Source organism: Salvelinus alpinus, chromosome 9, assembly GCF_045679555.1.
Source record: "Salvelinus alpinus chromosome 9, SLU_Salpinus.1, whole genome shotgun sequence".
NCBI lineage: Eukaryota > Metazoa > Chordata > Actinopteri > Salmoniformes > Salmonidae > Salvelinus > Salvelinus alpinus.
In genome coordinates, this window is record NC_092094.1 from 63,596,886 (window position 1) to 63,617,525 (window position 20,640).

Here is a 20,640-nt window from a genome sequence, read left to right on the forward strand (position 1 = left end):
ACATAGAACTCCACAGAGACATCCTTCCCAATCTCTACTCTAACTTCCTGTCAATCCAGATCAAGTGATCTCTTATGCTTGGGTAATACAAAAAATCCTCATTCTCTAACTAGCTACCCTCTTTGGCCTTCTCGGGGTTCATGGTGTATCAGGAATATGGCTCCCACAACCAGACAGCTCAGGATGGACCGCCCACCTATAAAGCCCCACCCTCTCCCAGAGAAAACATCATCAGCAAGAAGCCAGACACACCTTCACTTCTATGAACAAACACAGGAATGGAATGACGGGAAAAGGAAATCTTCATCCGAGAGATGGCCCCCGGAATTCTGTTAATTCCAGTTCTCCTCTCGGACACTGTGCTTGTTCGACAGTGTCAATGTGTCTTACCCTCCCGCAGTGTGATATGAATCCGGGTAGCTCTTTCAGCTAGCTGTTACCAGGAGTCCTTGGTATGGTCCCCCCAACAGGCCTCAGGATTGAGTGACTTCACCTGTAATTCACCTGTAGTGCATAAAATCTTGGACATACAGGTTTGGTTAAACAAACAACCTTTTCATGTAATTAACAATACTTCTTTCTATTTCTATATCTGCTTGTTTAGCTAGATTTTTTTTAAAATTAGTTTATCATCCAATAGGCCACATCCTATCCTAGACCACGACTTACCCATCCCCCCTTGTTACCTGGCTCTGCCAGGTAACAACCTTGCCTAACCTAACCAATGACTTAGGTAAAATTAGTGTAAATGATCCTTATGTCTGACATTATCATGTAGGAACGCCCCTTTCATTCGCCGCATGTCCAATTCTCCCTTGGGCGTCCAATCATATCTATCCTTTTCCAATTCTCTGTCAAGTGACTTATCTACTTTAAAAAGGTATCTGTGCTGCTTATATATGTTCTTAAATATATATATATTTATTGATTTAAACCGTATCCCTTTTCTCACCTATCTTATTTCACAGCCTACCTTGCTCATGTCCTGGTCCCCCCTCTCCACTCTGCTCTCAAACCTTCAAGATCTCAACAGTGCGTGGCAGACCCCTCTGTATGCCTTTTTCTCATAATAGTCAATAACAACTATGTGTTCCATCCAAATATTAACTAAGTGTCTCACTGTTTTGGCTTTATCTAAAATCATGGACTTAAAAAAAAAAACATGTCTTATAGTGTCAATCTCTAAAGCCCTTACATAACCTTAATCAAAACTAAAATCAATCTCCATCCAAATATTAATCCCAAATCATCACACATGTCATATGCCCCTGTCAATTTTAATACTATTTAAATAAAAATCTTCTAATGGCCAAAACAAATGGTAACCATATCAAATCCTTTCTTTACTAATAAGCTCTCTCCCCCAGGAGTCCACTGTTTTTTATTAAATAATAACATTTGGTTAACCTTAAACTCAGTCTCATAAATAATTAATATATGTTTTACAGTGTGGAAACCTTATCCACAGTAAATTACCACTCCTAAGAACTAAAACTTATTTCTTCTCATAAATAATTTTAATGCTTACGTATTTTCCTGCCATATTGGCTTAAAATATCTCCTGCCCAAACCTAAATGTATCATATCTTCCCTCATTTATTATTGACGATACCAAATCAATAATAGCCAATTAATGTACCTCAAAACTAGTATCCCAAATGACCACAAATGCATTATCTTCATGGCCCTCCCCTGAAGCTGATCAGACCTCAAGAGACAGCCATGATAAAGGTCAAAGGTTATACTACCCCTGTATACCATGTTCCTAGACATTTTAAAGAACCCTTTATCCTTTAAATAAAAAAAATCACTTGTGTAATTAAAACTCAGAAAATAAAAACTCAGAAAACTCCATATATGAGCATGCCCCTTTAAAATTCCTTTGCACTAAAACAAATAGTCCTAACAAATGTTTTATGTGTGTATATTTGCAAACCTTAATGAAAAAACAAAAACCTTTCAGGCCCTTTCCAATTTGGTCGTTTATGGCCTCAATCTCACTCCTCAATCTCTCCCCAAGATAATAGTCCCTTTAAACATTCAAGAAGACAATAAAACTCGCACTCTCCCAGGAAAAACACAAAGCGCCTAACTAGCATTCACTGTGCTACATCGATTCAGAAACTCAAAAGTGAACTATTAACCAAACCTAATGATAATTTCCAATTTACCTCAAATCATTAATCATAAATTTTAAACAACGTCCATGTATATGCCTACTTAAGTGAACATGATGCAATTAACCTGATATTTATTATCTAACCGTATTACTTTTTTCCTCTGTCGCAAATGTCGTACATTTCTCAGTGTAAGAAATCAGTAATTTAATCCCAGGTATTTAATAAAAATGTAAACGTATTTTCCCATGGTTCCTTCAACTTACATATTTTAGATAACTTCCATCCGTCCCGGAAGAAGGAATCCTACTTAAACACACCAGAATACAATGTTTATAATCAATAATCATCAGAATCCATTTTTACTATGTTTTACGATTCAGACATTCAGATCTCCCTTCACACAGGTGAATATAGTCCAATAAACACCATAAATCAATGATGCCCACCTAGCGAATCTGTTGCTAGTTTTTAGCATCTTTCCTAACTACCCTGACGATTTACAGCTATGTTTAAAAAGGTATCTGGAAATGTTTATCAACTTCTGAAAAGTGACTCAAAACCATAATGGACGCATTTCCCTTCTAAATGTCACAAACACTTTTCTCTGCCACACCCCAGTCACAACATCATTGCCGTGGCGACAAACGTGCCTTGTGAGCGATGTCATCAACAGGCGCTCAACCCAGACCCAAGCCGCAACGACTTTCAAATGAATTGTAAATAATTGTTGGCTGTCTGCAGCAACAGTAGTACGGGTTCGATCAACCAAACCTAATTTATCACATCTGTTGAATCAGAACTTACAACATCTCTCAATCAAAATTGTACTGCCAGAAGTACAGAAAAGAGTGTACCTGAACAACGGTCAAACCAATTTAAATAACGTTATTGTTTATCAAACGTAATGATGCAGTTTTACGTTATTCCATAACGAACCTCTAACAACTTACTCTGAAAATTAGTAGCCAACACAGCAACTAACTCTCTTCCTTACTCACCCCTAAATCACTGTCAACTTTACATATTCTATTCCTATTTCCCATTGGGCAAAAATATATATAACCCCTCTCATTTCCACTCTTTTCCTTACCCCTATCGTGAGCTTAAAAAACCAAACTTTATAACTTCCTCTTCTTTTTGCTCTTCACACTTATGAAATGTATCCTATTTCTTTAAAAATAACACACGCAGCGCCAAAATTATAACATATGTCAGTAAATCTATAAGAATGAAAACATTTCGGTAATCACTTTCTATCGCCATTATCTCTCCGCTATGGTTTAGAATTTCTTTAATTTAGGCAACTGTCTCTTCCTTGATTCAGCATTTTAATTACGACTATATTCCCAATACATTATTCAAACATATAATTTAGGCAACAGACATCGTCTTGCATCGAAATTCACTTCGTTATTATTTTAAGTGGAACGAATTAGTCTATTAATTTAACCTGTACAATCTATTAAAACGTTCAGTTTATATCTTATACAAACACTAGCAACTATAACTTTCTAGGCAAAACATACAAATTGTTTAATTAGAATCAAAAACTCTGATTCTAGTCAAAGCATTTACCGGGAACCAAACCCGAGACTCTCACGTTCCAGGCGAGAATTCTACCACTGATCCACCAAAGCCATGTAAATAACAAAAATTTATTCGCATTTAAGCCCACTTTACATGTATCTGTATTCGTAATTCCAATCCCGAGTCAACAAAATATCCTAATTTAAAAGCTCAAGCCTTTCCTCAGTGAGAATTCGCATTTTTCTCGCTTTCGTTGTTTCTCGACTCTCTCTTATTCTCCCGATAGTCGCGCCTTACCTTTCCCTTAGTTAAATTACAATCTCGGTGATTGTGTCCAATCCTGTCACAATGTTTGCAGGGAGTGTTACACTCCCGGGCGAAATGTCCAGTTTCATTACAATTAAAACATTTTCTATTTTTCTTTTGACTCACCCTATCCGCTTTTCTCGACTTTTTTTCTTTCTCTATGTGTGTGTTACTACTTCCTACCGCTCTCACAATTTAGGTGTATATATTTCTATGTTATGTGCGTTTTACCTTTACCCAAGTTATAATCTATGTGTATGAATTTATATGATTCTCTTCCTTGGAAACTTTATCTATAGCGTTGTTATCGATCGGACATTAGATCTCACTTTAAACTATCAGTTATTACCCAGGGGACACACTTCCCTGGTCAAACTCTGTTTGTATTTATCCAATCTCACTTCGCTATATTAAGTTTCCCTCCCACTCTTTTGGATATTAATATCTTTCAGTATTAATAAGTTCAGTTATTCCGTTCGCCTAGGATTACCCTGCCTTCTCACCAAACCGAATTTATCCTCACCTGTTTTAGGTTAAAACTTCATTTAGGTATGTCTTTTGAATTAATGGCTGTCCTATTTGTACAAAACGACCGTCCTAACAACACTTACTATATCCCACCCTTAATAATCCTCACAGCTAGCAAGGCCCGGATCATTAAGTTCATTATTTTTAGTTATGGTAATGCACCTACCAAGGTCTTTTCGGACCTTTTCATCCATCCATCTTGTATTTCGGTCATACAAGTAACCCACAATCTGTTTGGAATATCCGAAGCTACTATTATTGATAAATGCTAAACACGTTTAGAATTTAAAATCAAAGATAACTTACATCATACCCCCCACATTCGAGAATAAAGACTATTTACCTTCGTAAATAAATAGATAAATGTGATGCATCCCTGATGTAACATAAGAACAAAAAAAGAAACAAATGTGAAGGTAATATGACAGGTGTTCAGTTAGTGGGTGATTACTGGCTTTTCACATGTAATACAGCTACGCATACAAAACAAAATGCACTGTCAGACATTTCCTTTCAAACTAAAATGGATCACAAAAGTTGTCATATGCTTCATATGAACAATAGACAACTGCAGTACCTTTTACCAGTTGTATTAATAAAATATCCTAAGAACAGCAAATACATCTTTGACTTTCAACTTACACAACTTTCCTTTTCAGTTCATTCTGAAGAGAGTTTGGGGAAGAGTTAAGATAATATGGTACTTCTGAAATGATCGATCAAGCAACCCAAAAGCTTGGGGTCCATTTATTTTGAATAATTTCCACAGGAAACCATGATAACATTGTGAACTTAATACAAAATCAACATAATACCCTTTGAAAAACTTAAAATCCTCAGTCATACAATAGAAATGTTTTTGCACAATAGGACTTGCAGAGTAACAAGCCTCAGTTCTACTCCTCTTCAAGTCATTATTACATTTCAGACACGAAACATAAGACATTGATTTTCTGATGCTTTAATAGGAACACTAACTTTGTAGATACTTATGTTGTTTGCAAGTATATCATATGATATTTATTTTCAGCCTATTAAAAACAAAAAGGAAAAAATAAAGAGATGAATCGTGGTTGATTAAATGTAGCCAGGTCGTTAACGGTTGGTAGGTGTCTAAGGCTCTGCCATGGCAGAGCTGACTGAGTCCTGGGGGGCAGCTGTTGCCTGCTGGGAGCTGTAGTCTTGCCCCTGGCCCTGGGGGCCAGCGCCGGGCTGGGGGCCCACTGAAGAGTCATTGCCATGTGGGACCTGTGGCTGCACAGGGAAGTCTTTGGGGCCGACATGAGGAGGGAATGGGTCCACCCCAGGCGGCAGGTGTCGGAGTGGGATGGAGTGATCAAGTGGTCCACAGTGCACGTAGGTATGTGGGGGTCCTATGGGTCGGGCCATAGGAGGGTAGAAGGAAAAATGAACATACAAATATAACACTGTAGTACCAACATAACAATAGCATTGCTAACCAAAACGGAAATACTAATAGCAAAGACTCAACTTGAGATAAAAGCTGGGGGCCAGAATTCACCACCTACCGAATGGAGGAGGCACCGGTCCATAGTGAGAAGGTGGAGGAAGGTACCGGTTGTGTGGGGAAGGGGCACCGTAAGCACCAGGAGGTGGAGGCCGATGTCCGGGTGGTATCGTGGGACTAGGCAGGTGTCCGTTAGGCGGTGGGGGTCCAGGAGGCATCATGCCTGAGTGTCCGTTGTCTGGTCGGTACACGGGAGGCATGAAGGGTGGGGGAGGAGGGATGTGGTGTGGTCCGGGAAGGGAACGGTAGCAGAGTCCGGAGGGATGGCTGATGACTGATCTGAGGCTTGAGTCGGGGGGGGGAGCTGATGGGAGAGACCAGCAGGGAGCCAGGACCCTGAGGTCGAGAGTTCTGGAGGAACACAAAAAAATATTAAAACAAAGAATAGCAATAGGTCCATTGTGCTTGTAGCCCTGCTGCTGGCACCAACAATGAGAGACCCTTTCATCTGATTCATCCAGAACGCCGCAGCCCGTCTGGTGTTCAACCTTCCCAAGTTCTCTCACGTCACCCCGCTCCTCCGCTCTCTCCACTGGCTTCCAGTTGAAGCTCGCATCCGCTACAAGACCATGGTGCTTGCCTACGGAGCTGTGAGGGGAACGGCACCTCAGTACCTTCAGGCTCTGATCAGGCCCTACACCCAAACAAGGGCACTGCGTTCATCCACCTCTGGCCTGCTCGCCTCCCTACCACTGAGGAAGTACAGTTCCCGCTCAGCCCAGTCAAAACTGTTCGCTGCTCTGGCACCCCAATGGTGGAACAAACTCCCTCACGACGCCAGGACAGCGGAGTCAATCACCACCTTCCGGAGACACCTGAAACCCCACCTCTTCAAGAAATACCTAGGATAGGATAAAGTAATCCTTCTGACCCCCCCCCCCCCCTTAAAAGATTTAGATGCACTATTGTAAAGTGGCTGTTCCACTGGATGTCATAAGGTGAATGCACCAATTTGTAAGTCGCTCTGGATAAGAGCGTCTGCTAAATGACTTAAATGTAAATGTAATGTAAATGATTCAAACAGTTTCGTTAGGTTAGAACAAAACAAACAATTATGCACTGGTGAGAAAGACAACAATATCCCACAATAATAAGTCAAGTTACACAGTCCCGCAAGAATCACACGACCAAGTTCCACACACTGATTCAGAATCAGGACCGTTTCCACAAAGTATTAACCTCAAACACACACAGCTTTAAATGATAACACATTTGAGATATCCATCATGTAGTTGTGCTGACGTTATGGCTTTGTAGAACAGTGTCACCAATTCATTCAGTGGGGGTCAGAGGGAGGGTGTTGTAATATAGGGAAAATATAAAAGGAGCTTACAGATGGGCCACGGGAAGCGGCAAAGGTCTTCAGACTTCAATGGGAGTAGGGCGACAAAACAAAAGCAGTTTCGCAAGTGGCGCCATTCGTGGTACTCACTCCAGTGAGCGGCGGCGCTGGCTCTACGCTCAAGGCTTCAAAATATGCATTGTTGACCAATGAGCAGAGTTCTTCTCGCCAACCAACCAACCAACCAACCAATGTTTTAATCACAACCGTCGAGCTGACAACAACCGGGACCGCTGGCATCAACACACGGTAGGCAGAAATGTTCAGTTTACCGCAGCCCGTCTGTAAGCGCCTTAAAACAAGCAACCACGCATGTCAGAATCCAGCCAGCAATGTTAAGTCTGACAACCCTGTGACGCCACTACCCTGCTGACTGCCACTCCAGCCACTGATCCACGGCTGGGGTAAGCATGCTCACACACACATCCGCATCCCTGCCACCGCTGCCTCGAACATAATACTCACTGCCTCTGGGTTCTCTGTGGAGGCCTGGGCCTCAGCCTGTGACTCTAGTGAAGCGGTTTGTTTAGTGCAAATATACCTACATGATGGAGGAACAGGGGGGAGAGATGCACATTGTCTCAAATTGACTGAAACTTACCGAGCTGCCCAGATTGCTTGGTGAGGATGTACGTGTGGCCATGGTGTCTGTGGAGGAATAAAGGGAAGAATGATTAGAGGAGATATAGGATAAGGGCTCGATTAGGGAATAATACCACATCAACCCTCATTGACAAAAAATACAATCCCTACCAGGTCTAGCAGCCACTGGGTGTTTGTGGTACGGAGAGTAACGGCGGCCATGAGGGTCAGAGTGAAGTCATGGTCCTGTTGGACAATAAATACACGGTGATACATCAACGTAAAACACTGCAATATTCTCGGATCTTCTAGAATGCTAACCTTGGCTCTCCTGGTTGTCATTAGGCACCGGACTCTAGACCACGTTACTGGTTCATCCTACCATCTATTTATAGCAAAGTCGGGTCTATTTGCAGTCCGAGGAAAATGTTTGGCCATGTCATGGTAGGATATTATTCTTCCAGAACTAGAAGTACCAGTATCAGAATATTTGAGATTCTTCAAAGAAGCCACCCTTTGCCTTGATGACAGCTTTACACACTTTTGGCATTCTCTCAACCAGCTTCATGAGGTAGTCACCTGGAATGCATTTCAATTAACAGGTGTGCCTTGTTAAAAGTTAAATTTGTGGAATTTCTTTGCTTCTTAATGCGTTTGAGCCAATCAGTTGTGTTGTGACAAGGTAGGGGTGGTATAAAGAAGATGGTCTTTTACCAAATAGGGCTAAGTCCATATTATGGCAAGAACAGCTCAAAGAAGCAAAAAGAAACGACAGTCCATTACTTTAAGACATGAAGATCAGTCAATCTGGAAAATTTGGAGTTCAAGTGACAGACACATCTCAACATCAACTGTTCAGAGGAGACCACGTGAATCAGACCTTCATGGTCGAATTGCTGCAAAGAAACCACTACTAAAAGGACCCCCATAAGAAGAGACTTGCTTGGGCCAATAAACAAGAGCAATGGAGATGAGACTGACGGAAATCTGTCCTTTGGTCTGAAGAGTACAAATTTGAGAGTTTTGGTTCCAACCTTCGTGTCTTGCTGAGACACAGAGTAGGTGAACGAATGATCTCCATATGTGTGGTTCCCACCGTGGAGCATGGAGGTGGTGTGGTGTGATGGTGCTTTGCTGGTGACACTGTCTGTGATTTATTTAGAATTCAAGGGACACTTAACCAGCATGGCTACCACAGCATTCTGCAGTGATACGCCATCCCACCTGGTTTGCGCTTAGTGGGACTATCATTTGTTTTTCAACAGGACAATGACCCAACACACATCCAGGCTGTGTGAGGGCTATTTGACCAAGGAGAGTGATGAGTGCTGCATCAGATGGCCTGGCCTCCACAATCACCCGACATCAACCCAATTGAGTTGGTTTGGGATGAGTTGGACCCCAGAGTGTAAGAAAAGCAGCAAACAAGAGCACAGCATGTGGGAACTCCTTCAAGACTGTTGGAAAAGCATTTCAGGTGCAGCTGGTTGAGAGAATGCCAAGAGTGTGCAAAGCTGTCATCAAGTCAAAGGGAGGCTACTTGAACAAATCAAAATATATTTGAGATTCTTTAAATACTTTTGGTTATTACATGATTCAATATGTGTTGTTTCATAGTTTTTCTTCACTATGATTCTACAATGTAGAAAATAGGAAAATAAAGAAAGACCCTAGAATGAGTAGGTGTGTCCAAACTTCTGACTGGTACGTATGTGTATATACAGTTGAAGTCAGAAGTTTACATACAGTTAGGTTGGAGTCATTAAAACTCGTTTTTCAACCACTCCACAAATTTCTTGTTTACAAACCATAGTTTTGGCAAATCGATTAGGATTACGTTCATCTCTAGTAGACAGAACACGTCTCCTTTCTGAGCAGTATAACGGCTGCGTATGTGTATATACAGTTGAAGTCAGAAGTTTACATACAGTTAGGTTGGAGTCATTAAAACTCGTTTTTCAACCACTCCACAAATTTCTTGTTTACAAACCATAGTTTTGGCAAATCGGTTAGGATTACGTTCATCTCTAGTAGACAGAACACGTCTCCTTTCTGAGCAGTATAACGGCTGCGTGGTTCGATTACAGGCTCAAAATGGCCAGAAACAAAGACCTTTCTTCTGAAAGGCCAGCATCCCGGAGTCGCCTCTCCACTGTTGACGTTGAGACTGGTGTTATGCAGGTACTATTTAATGAAGTTGCCAGTTCCTCAACGTGTGAGGCGTCTGTTTCTCAAACTAGACACTAATGTACTTGTCCTCTTGCTCAGTTGTGAACCGGGGCCTCCCACTGCTCTTTCTATTCTGGTTAGGGCCAGTTTGCGCTGTTTTGTGAAGAGAGTAGTACACAGCGTTGTGCGAGATATTCAGTGTCTTGACAATTTCTCACAAGGAATAGCCTTCATTTCTCAGAACAAGAATAGACTGACGAGATTCAGAAGAAAGTGCTTTGTTTCTGGCCATTTTGAGCCAGTAATCAAACCCACAAATGCTGATGCTCCAGATACTCAACTAGTCTAAAAGGAAGCCAATTTTATTACTTCTTTAAATCAGGACAACAGTTTTCAGCTGTGCTAACATACTTGCAAAAGGGTTTTCTAAAGATCAATTAGCCTTTTAAAATTATACACTTGGATTAGCTAACACGATGTGCCATTGGAACACAGGAGTGATGGTTGCTGATAATGGCCTCTGTACGCCCATGTAGATATTCCATTTTTATAAAATTAAAAAATAAAAGCCGTTTCCAGCTACAATAGTCATTTACACATTAATGTATACAATGTATTTCTGATCAATTTGATGTTATTTTAAATGGACAAAAATAAATGCTTTTCTTTCAAAAACAAGGACGTTTCTTTGTGACCCCAAACTTTTGAACGGTAGTGTATATTTTAAATATACAGTGGGGAGAACAAGTATTTGATACACTGCCGATTTTGCAGGTTTTCCTACTTACAAAGTATGTAGAGGTCTGTCATTTTTATCATAGGTACACTTCAACTGTGAGAGACGGAATCTAAAACAAAAATCCAGAAAATCACATTGTATGATTTTTAAGTAATTAATTTGCATTTTATTGCATGACATAAGTATTTGATCACCTACCAACCAGTAAGAATTCTGGCTCTCACAGACCTGTTAGTTTTTCTTTAAGAAGCCCTCCTGTTCTCCACTCATTACCTGTATTAACTGCACCTGTTTGAACTCGTTACCTGTATAAAAGACACCTGTCCACACACTCAATCAAACAGACTCCAACTTCTCCACAATGGCCAAGACCAGAGAGCTGTGTAAGGACATCAGGGATAAATTGTAGACCTGTACAAGGCTGGGATGGGCTACAGGACAATAGCCAAGCAGCTTGGTGAGAAGGCAACAACTGTTGGCACAATTATTAGAAAATGGAAGAAGTTCAAGATGACGGTCAATCACCCTCGGTCTGGGGCTCCATGCAAGATCTCACCTCGTGGGGCATCAATGATCATGAGGAATGTGAGGGATCAGCCCAGAACTACACGGCAGGACCTGGTCAATGACCTGAAGAGAGCTGGGACCACAGTCTCAAAGAAAACCATTAGTAACACACTACGCCGTCATGGATTAAAATCCTGCAGCGCACGCAAGGTCCCCCTGCTCAAGCCAGCGCATGTCCAGGCCCGTCTGAAGTTTGCCAATGACCATCTGGATGATCCAGAGGAGGAATGGGAGAAGGTCATGTGGTCTGATGAGACAAAAATAGAGCTTTTTGCTCTAAACTCCACTCGCCGTGTTTGGAGGAATAGAAGGATGAGTACAACCCCAAGAACACCATCCCAACCGTGAAGCATGGAGGTGGAAACATCATTCTTTGGGGATGCTTTTCTGCAAAGGGGACAGGACGACTGCACCGTATTGAGGGGAGGATGGATGGGGCCATGTATCGCGAGATCTTGACCAACAACCTCCTTCCCTCAGTAAGAGCATTGAAGATGGGTCGTGGCTGGGTCTTCCAGCATGACAACGACCCGAAACACACAGCCAGGGCAACTAAGGAGTGGCTTCGTAAGAAGCATCTCAAGGTCCTGGAGTGGCCTAGCCAGTCTCCAGACCTGAACCCAATAGAAAATCTTTGGAGGGAGCCGAAAGTCCGTATTGCCCAGCGACAGCCCCGAAACCTGAAGGATCTGGAGAAGGTCTGTATGGAGGAGTGGGCCAAAATCCCTGCTGCAGTGTGTGCAAACCTGGTCAAGAACTACAGGAAACGTATGATCTCTGTAATTGCAAACTAAGGTTTCTGTACCAAATATTCAGTTCTGCTTTTCTGATGTATCAAATACTTATGTCATGCAATAAAATGCAAATTAATTACTTAGAAATCATACAATGTGATTTTCTGGATTTTTGTTTTAGATTCCTTCTCTCACAGTTGAAATGTACCTATGATAAAAATTACAGACCTCTACATGCTTTGTAAGTAGGAAAACCTGCAAAATTGTCAGTGTATCAAATACTTGTTCTCCCCACTGTATATATATACAAATGTATGGAATGCAGTAATCCCACAAGGGAAAGCAAAGGCTGAAGCTTTAGTAACCCAACGAGTTGCCACACACATATGATCTCACAACAGCTGAACACAACAAAAACACCACCATAGTACTGAAAGAGCAAGAGGGATGCAAGAGCGGTTATTCCAAATTGTGAAAGCAAACGGAGGCATGGAAACATTCTGGATCGTCTGGACACGCAAACACAGGTGAGAAAGATGGGTATGGCAGTAGAGGGAGAAAAGATGGCAGTGAAATAGACAGGAAAGAATGTCTTCGAAAATCAGAGAGGACGTAATTAGAAGACAAACATTAGGAAGAGGAAAAGGTCAGAGGTGGGTACCAACTAGGAGCAGGATGAGAGCAGTAGGAAGAAAAATAAGGGAAATTATTTAAACGCCACAGCGGAGGTAAAGACAGGGAAAAAGGAAAGGTGAAAAGAAAGCGGGGAGTCAGGGCATACATGGGTGAACAAGGGAGGGGGTGGTTGATTGGCTGAGGGATGGTACTGCTCGGCCAATCAGCAGGACCAAGGCTGTCGGGGCGGGGGTTCAGGAGACTCACGATAGGGCTCGTTCCTTCGCCCCACAGGGCAAGGGGGAGCACCCGTGAACTTCTATCATGAGAGTGGGGGAAGGGGCACCTCCACTCACAGGTGAGGGCCCGTACGAATCACCTGTTTAGCAAAACCATTTAACAACAAAACACTCAGGCGAATACCACTCTCAGTCTCTCCACATTGGACCAGCTACAAGGAATTCAAATCAAAACCCCAGGAAAACATGCATTTCAGAGGGTGGACGTCAAACAGCAGATGAGGTATCAGGCAGTCAAAAAGTCCAAGATCTAATTTGAAACGCAGTCACAGATGATATCCAACCGACAAGACAATAGAAATGGTCAGGAACGTTACAGAACGTTCAGATATAAATATGATTCTCTGTCCTCATTTCATTTCTATCTGCAAGTTATGTTCTGACGATTTTGCCTTACTGAATGCACCCCAGACGTGCCAGTACTAAATAACGTGAACTGAGGATTGGTTCTTACTTCGTCGGAGAGGCATGGGAGCCATCCCAGGGGTGGGCTTGAACAGAGGCCTACGGAGCTCATTCAGCTTGCTGGACATGTCAGTCAGTCTTGGGTGAAAAAGAGAACAGAAATTTAGATTCTCAATACTGTACCTCCAAATCTAGACTAATACAGCTTACTGCATTGCAAAACTGTGACCAAAACACTTGCATTTGTGGCCCTTCGACTTGGCAGTGCAACCTTTGGTTCACAATGTGCCTCCTTTTACTTTTTTGTGAGATTGACCAAAAATAAATCAAATGAAAGGATCTGCCTGTCTCCATTTTGAGTGAGCAATAGGTGAGACGTGCATTCAGAAGAAGGCAGTTTGCAAAGCAGCTACTGTTGTTCTAGTTACAGAGAGGAGAGTCACAGCTTTCTGTGAGTATACAATTACATTTCTCAGCTCTCAATATGGAGCTCATGGCACCACTTAACAACCGGAGTAGGCTATGTAGTACATGGTTTTGATGCGCCCGCGGAGCGCACCATTTGCAGTGAATAGGGCTACATCCAGTAGCCTGTATAGGCCTAGTGCTGGAAATCTTTTGTAAGACATTACATTTGCTAATAAATTAGCTATCTAGTAACATTAACATATTTAGAGTTAGCAATCTAGATACGTGTTTTGAGTTTCCACTTCCTCAGGTGGTGAATAATATAGACTAGGTGTGTAGGCAGACATATCGGATCCTAATTGGACAGGTTTCACATCATAATACCAATCATGCATTCCCTGGATGTGTTAGAGGAAAAATCTTACTTTTTGAATCCTAGAATACCATCTCAGTTCTCTTGTCACTGGAGAAAAAAATATTCTACTGGCTACTGTTGAGTGTACAAAAAGAAAGCTACAAAGACAACTAGCATTCGTCTTGGCTAGCCTACTGTAGACATATTGATCTCTCCTTCAAAAAGCAGTCTGTCGTAAGGGACAACATACTATTTTGAGATGTAAAATAATATTTTACAGGCTTACTTTAGAAAATACATTTCCGCAATTCTAACAAACAGAGTAACGTCTTACATTGCAAAATTATATCATACAGCTTTTTAATATATCATTAATTAATAACCAAATGTAGCCTATTACTAGCTGAATAGAGACAGAAAGCATGCATCCCAATGGATTTATAAACTTCCATGGAAACAAAAAGTTCACATTGAACCCTGAGTAAATCTATACAAATCAAGGTCAACCTGCCCGCTTGACCCTATCCCCTCCTCTCTTCTCCAGACCATTTCCGGAGACCTTCTCCCTTACCTCACCTCGCTCATCAACTCATCCCTGACCGCTGGCTACGTCCCTTCCGTCTTCAAGAGAGCGAGAGTTGCACCCCTTCTGAAAAAACCTACACTCGATCCCTCCGATGTCAACAACTACAGACCAGTATCCCTTCTTTCTTTTCTCTCCAAAACTCTTGAACGTGCCGTCCTTGGCCAGCTCTCCCGCTATCTCTCTCAGAATGACCTTCTTGATCCAAATCAGTCAGGTTTCAAGACTAGTCATTCAACTGAGACTGCTCTTCTCTGTATCACGGAGGCGCTCCGCACTGCTAAAGCTAACTCTCTCTCCTCTGCTCTCATCCTTCTAGACCTATCGGCTGCCTTCGATACTGTGAACCATCAGATCCTCCTCTCCACCCTCTCCGAGTTGGGCATCTCCGGCGCGGCCCACGCTTGGATTGCGTCCTACCTGACAGGTCGCTCCTACCAGGTGGCGTGGCGAGAATCTGTCTCCTCACCACGTGCTCTCACCACTGGTGTCCCCCAGGGCTCTGTTCTAGGCCCTCTCCTATTCTCGCTATAAACCAAGTCACTTGGCTCTGTCATAACCTCACATGGTCTCTCCTATCATTGCTATGCAGACGACACACAACTAATCTTCTCCTTTCCCCCTTCTGATGACCAGGTGGCGAATCGCATCTCTGCATGTCTGGCAGACATATCAGTGTGGATGACGGATCACCACCTCAAGCTGAACCTCGGCAAGACGGAGCTGCTCTTCCTCCCGGGGAAGGACTGCCCGTTCCATGATCTCGCCATCACGGTTGACAACTCCATTGTGTCCTCCTCCCAGAGCGCTAAGAACCTTGGCGTGATCCTGGACAACACCCTGTCGTTCTCAACTAACATCAAGGCGGTGGCCCGTTCCTGTAGGTTCATGCTCTACAACATCCGCAGAGTACGACCCTGCCTCACACAGGAAGCGGCGCAGGTCCTAATCCAGGCACTTGTCATCTCCCGTCTGGATTACTGCAACTCGCTGTTGGCTGGGCTCCCTGCCTGTGCCATTAAACCCCTACAACTCATCCAGAACGCCGCAGCCCGTCTGGTGTTCAACCTTCCCAAGTTCTCTCACGTCACCCCGCTCCTCCGCTCTCTCCACTGGCTTCCAGTTGAAGCTCGCATCCGCTACAAGACCATGGTGCTTGCCTACGGAGCTGTGAGGGGAACGGCACCTCAGTACCTCCAGGCTCTGATCAGGCCCTACACCCAAACAAGGGCACTGCGTTCATCCACCTCTGGCCTGCTCGCCTCCCTACCACTGAGGAAGTACAGTTCCCGCTCAGCCCAGTCAAAACTGTTCGCTGCTCTGGCCCCCCAATGGTGGAACAAACTCCCTCACGACGCCAGGACAGCGGAGTCAATCACCACCTTCCGGAGACACCTGAAACCCCACCTCTTTAAGGAATACCTAGGATAGGATAAAGTAATCCTTCTCAACCCCCCCCCCCCCCTTAAAAGATTTAGATGCACTATTGTAAAGTGGCTGTTCCACTGGATGTCATAAGGTGAATGCACCAATTTGTAAGTCGCTCTGGATAAGAGCGTCTGCTAAATGACTTAAATGTTAAATGTAAATGTAAGGTAAGAACTCAAGGGCATGCTAATGCAAAAGATGGCTAGTCATTATTAGCCTGGTTCTGTATGGAATGCAGGTACATTATGGGACACAGGTCAGGTCATTATATCCGTGCAGTGGCGAAAAATTTATGCAACCAAATCATGTGCTGGTTCCATCAACTAAATAAGCCTTGAGCCCTGCTTTGGTATAGCTCAATTGAGTCTGTTGTATTAGTGTTGCGCTCACAAGTTACGAATGTTAGTTGTTTCCTTCTTCTCGTCGAACAGAGCTGGCTCTGCGGCGCGTGCAATCACCTAGAGAGAAAGAAGAGACATTTAACATCTCCTGTTTTGGACTAAACTCACCTTACAAATGACTGGCCAAACAGAAGACTTAAAAAAAAATGTCCTGATCCTAATGTATGTGCCATCGATGGGGGTTGAGAAATGAGACATTTGTTGTTTCTTTAACAAATGGACTAATAAAGTTGTATTGTCCAAACCCAGTTCTCGTGAGATTTCTGCTCCTGCTCAATGATCTGAGCTTTGTAGAACTTCTCGGTCCATTTCAGCTCGTCCTGGATCTCCATAACGCGCTGCCTACACACCTTGACCTCCTCCTCTAGGGCCTTGCCGTCCATCTCCGTCAGCCGGTCTTCCTTGTTGGGGCGCTCAAACTCCTCCTTGGTCAGCTTCCGACACACAAATGAAATCAAACTATTTAAAGACCATTTCAAAACCTCAAACCTCACAGTTAAAGAATACAGTAAAAAGAATACACATGCTGTGGAACCATGGAGAACAAACCCTACTATGGTATTAACACATGAACTGCACTGCTTCTGATTCCACTTACTGCTGCAAAGTGTTCTCCTTCTGCTGGTACATCTCTGTCATGATGTCATTCTTCTGCAGCAGGGTCTTGTACTGGTTCTCCAGGTGGTTCTTGTCACTTTTCACCAACAAGATGTCATGCTCCAGCTTCTGAAATTGCTCTGTGGTGAAAACAAGTTGATAGTGTTGAGAGAGAAAAGGCAGTGATGCATATCAAATTCTAGTTGCTGGGACATACCTTCCAGCTCTTTCCTGGACTTCTCTTCGTTCAGCAGCTTGGTCATGAAGCGATCGCGCTCTTCCTCCACAACAGACAGAGTGGTCTGGACCTGTGGAAAGTTCTTCCAACAGTTAGTGGAAGAGTTGACACACTTCTTGGTTCTGTGGCAGTTTTGGATGATGGTCTGCTTGTCTGAAACAAATACATAAGACCAAATCACATGACAGTATCCTAATCAGAGAAGGCTGGTGGGAGGAGCTATAGAAGGACTGGCTCACTATAATGGCATAAATGGAACGGAGTCAAGCACACTGTTTCCATGTATTTGGTTCCATTCCAGCCATTACAAGGAGCCCGTCCTCCTATAGCTCCTCCCACCAGCCTCCTCTGATTAGGACACCGGTTCAGGTGACTTCCCGTTAGAGGCTACCCCGTTAGCAACAACTCCACCTTTCAGGTCATCGCAGGCCTCCAGGTCTCCTAGCAGGTCAGATAGAACCTGCCAGAGAGGTTGAGAACCACCAATTGATACATTACACTTTTCCCCTGGAATCAGTCAAGAAGTATTTTTTTGGAACATAATACAGGTGACATGTTTCTTTGTCATCAGCGTGCATTTGAGAAGGTGTGAACAGGAATTGATGTGTGTAACAATATCGTAACGTGTAAAAAAAAACTCACCGTTGTGGTCCTTCTGAAGGAGGGAATCCTCCAGGTCTTTCTGGGACTTCTGGTAGACTTTGATCTGCTCGCTTGTCTCCCTGTGCTTCTCCTCCCACAACTTGGCAGCATGGTGCAGCTGTAACAAGGAAATTAGGTCATCAGGACGGTACAATGCAGGCCCTGCATGGCCAATGAGTCCTACACAATGTCATGAGGTTTAAAGTGTGAATCGTTGTTCCATATTGGTACTCACCGAGAGGTTCTCCTCCTTCAGGGTGGCAATATCCTTCTCCAGAACCTGGACCTGGACATTCCGGGCATCTTCGTGGAGCTTGGCTTCATCCATCAGAATGGTAGACTACAGATTTAATGATAAGGATAATTAAAAGGAAATAAACACTTTACATTTGATTGTTGCAATGTTAATATATTTGACATATTTTCATTGGGCATGTTCACTTATATGACCTATACCTTCGAGAGTGCATCCTGGGTTTTCTTCTTGCTGCGCTTCAACTTCTCAATGGTTTTGTCCATTTCGGACATCTATGGGCAAAGATAATGATAAGCATAATGACAACCATCTTTCTCTTCCTCATCAACGAGCCATCCTATTTAGGATAGTAGCTGGCTAATAGTAGCTGCCTATGCTGTCTACATCACAAAAGCAACTGCTCTCTAGGGTGTCTCTCTCTCATTTGCAGGCTGTCCCTTTCTCTCTGTCTGCCCGCCCAAGTCCATGCAGCTGTAGGTGCAATGAATTGTGGTCATTTTAGTCAATTACCACATTTTCTGCACTAAACTATGTGGAATATTTATTTTCCTGTTGAAAACTACAACGTCCCGAAATATGTGCTTGATTTGATTTCTCTCTAGAGAAACGGCACATTGAGCTCACATAATAAACTAACTTAATGGAATTCAAATAATTGAACCGACGTCAGATAATTGGTTGTTCTGAAACATTTTAATTACAGCTAAATTGCTCAATACTACTCACCATATCTTCATGTTTCGCAGTATTGGCCTGCTCTTTGTCAAAGGATATGGCGTGTAAGTTATTTTCCTCGTCCAGGCGCTCATTTTGTCTCTCCATCTCTTGCACAATATTCTATTGGATAGAAAAAGAAAATGCTTAGTCAATTTAAACACTATGTAGAAGAAAAAAATAATAAAAAATCAAATAATTGTCAGCATGACAATGACATGTGATCAAGATAATATTTCTTAGAGACTCACCTCCAATTCCTGGATCTTCTCCAGAGATAAAGTGGCAGATTTTTCAGACAGCTTTTGCTTTTCTTTAAGTTCTTCGCCCTGAGGGGAACCCAGTAGAAATATACTGTCAAAACATGATGTCCCTTAATTCACATTGAACTAAAAAGTCTGGATCTTAGTCAGTGAAAAGTCTCTGCAACTTACCTGTTGCTGCAGTTCAGCGACCTTTTGGAGTATCTCCTTCTTCTCTTGTTCAAGCTTTTTCATCCTGTCCACCATCTCTTTTTCAGTAGCGAATAAAAACCATGACAAGAGTATGAAATCAGACATGGTTTACACATGACAAGAACACCAGCCTGTAAGCAATATGAATGAGGATTCACTATGTACCCTAAATAGCCAGAGAGAAGAACTTACTTAGATATGACTTGCTTTTGACCTGTGAGAAGGAAAAGAAAAGTGGCAGCAAACAGCCTCCTCAACGGTAGCATACAATACATCATAGAATAACATAAAGCAATCAGATTATGAAATTATGAAAGCCGTAACTGTGCAACAACGACTTACAGATAGAATGCTCCTCCAGAAGAGGAAGCCGATGACCCCGGCACCTGCAGTGACCAGCACGGGTTCACAGGACACGCCGTAGAAGTCTGGACCTGGCTTCCAGTGCTCTGGCAGGCTGGTGACCATCTGGGGAGAGACAGGTCCAATCAGTGTTACTACAGCACATGTCAGGCTTAGCAAATAAGTTGGGTAATAGCTGGGCTGAGATGACAGAAGAAAATAAGTGATGTTAAAAACATTGAACTAAACCATCAGGCATTCCAGTGTTCTGTTTACAAGCATGGCTAATGGTTATCCCACTGAGCACCCTCTCAGTCAATGCAAAGGCATATCTTCAGATCAAATCAAGGTGGGTTTAGAAATAGACGTAGCCTATAACCTAGTTGTTGATCAAAATCAATAGAGAGAGGATTTGCCTTGACCTTATGTAATTAATGGGGATTGGATTGGACTGGGGCCCTACCACTGTCCAACCATGGTGACCTTTGCACAATACAGAACTTCCATCGCAGTCACTCAGTGAAATTCAGGGATTAGCTAAATTAATCACCAGAGTGGATCTAACTAACAAGCCTTAGGCCTATGTGGATTTAGAGTGCAAAAGATTGCATCATGTAGCCTTTCACCCTGTAAAATGGCAAATAAACAAAACAGATGATTACATAACATATCACTAGACATGAGCCACATGTAGATTTTAATGGAATGTAACCTCAAGTGATAGTTATGTAAGGGGAAGCTGTCAAAGCAAAATTCAACA

The 20,640-nt window shown here is 42.8% G+C and overlaps 2 protein-coding genes across 2 annotated transcripts; both read right to left on the minus strand.

Moving 5' to 3' along the window:
* Nucleotides 1-5,212: 5,212 nt before the first annotated feature.
* LOC139530455 (uncharacterized) lies at nucleotides 5,213-17,068 on the minus strand. Its single transcript, XM_071326897.1, has 7 exons — nucleotides 16,882-17,068; nucleotides 16,626-16,693; nucleotides 13,511-13,599; nucleotides 8,105-8,179; nucleotides 7,953-7,999; nucleotides 6,011-6,360; nucleotides 5,213-5,854 (listed from the first exon to the last, which is right to left on the minus strand). Exons 3-7 carry the CDS (start codon nucleotides 13,571-13,573, stop codon nucleotides 5,595-5,597), a joined length of 795 nt encoding a protein of 264 aa, XP_071182998.1. The 5' UTR covers nucleotides 13,574-13,599; nucleotides 16,626-16,693; nucleotides 16,882-17,068; the 3' UTR covers nucleotides 5,213-5,594.
* A 762-nt stretch (nucleotides 17,069-17,830) lies between these two features.
* LOC139584058 (transport and Golgi organization protein 1 homolog) lies at nucleotides 17,831-20,193 on the minus strand. The gene is made up of 8 exons (XM_071415583.1): nucleotides 19,881-20,193; nucleotides 19,731-19,752; nucleotides 19,518-19,594; nucleotides 19,335-19,412; nucleotides 19,096-19,206; nucleotides 18,570-18,641; nucleotides 18,349-18,453; nucleotides 17,831-18,231 (listed from the first exon to the last, which is right to left on the minus strand). Exons 1-8 carry the CDS (start codon nucleotides 20,004-20,006, stop codon nucleotides 17,989-17,991), a joined length of 834 nt encoding a protein of 277 aa, XP_071271684.1. The 5' UTR covers nucleotides 20,007-20,193; the 3' UTR covers nucleotides 17,831-17,988.
* Nucleotides 20,194-20,640: the final 447 nt, after the last annotated feature.

Bases quoted from the DNA above. Each gene is read 5' to 3' on its own strand.
- LOC139530455 (XM_071326897.1), bottom strand. From the start codon at position 13,573: ATGAGCTCCGTAGGCCTCTGTTCAAGCCCACCCCTGGGATGGCTCCCA. The intron at 6,361-7,952 runs GTAAGTTTCAGT...GTGTTCCTCCAG, and splicing joins CAAGCAATCTGGGCAGCTCG to AACTCTCGACCTCAGGGTCC. The intron at 5,855-6,010 runs GTAGGTGGTGAA...CCCGACCCATAG, and splicing joins ACCGGTGCCTCCTCCATTCG to GACCCCCACATACCTACGTG.
- LOC139584058 (XM_071415583.1), bottom strand. From the start codon at position 20,006: ATGGTCACCAGCCTGCCAGAGCACTGGAAGCCAGGTCCAGACTTCTAC. The intron at 19,753-19,880 runs GTAAGTCGTTGT...TCCTTCTCACAG, and splicing joins TCTGGAGGAGCATTCTATCT to GTCAAAAGCAAGTCATATCT. The intron at 19,595-19,730 runs GTAAGTTCTTCT...CTACTGAAAAAG, and splicing joins CAAAAGCAAGTCATATCTAA to AGATGGTGGACAGGATGAAA.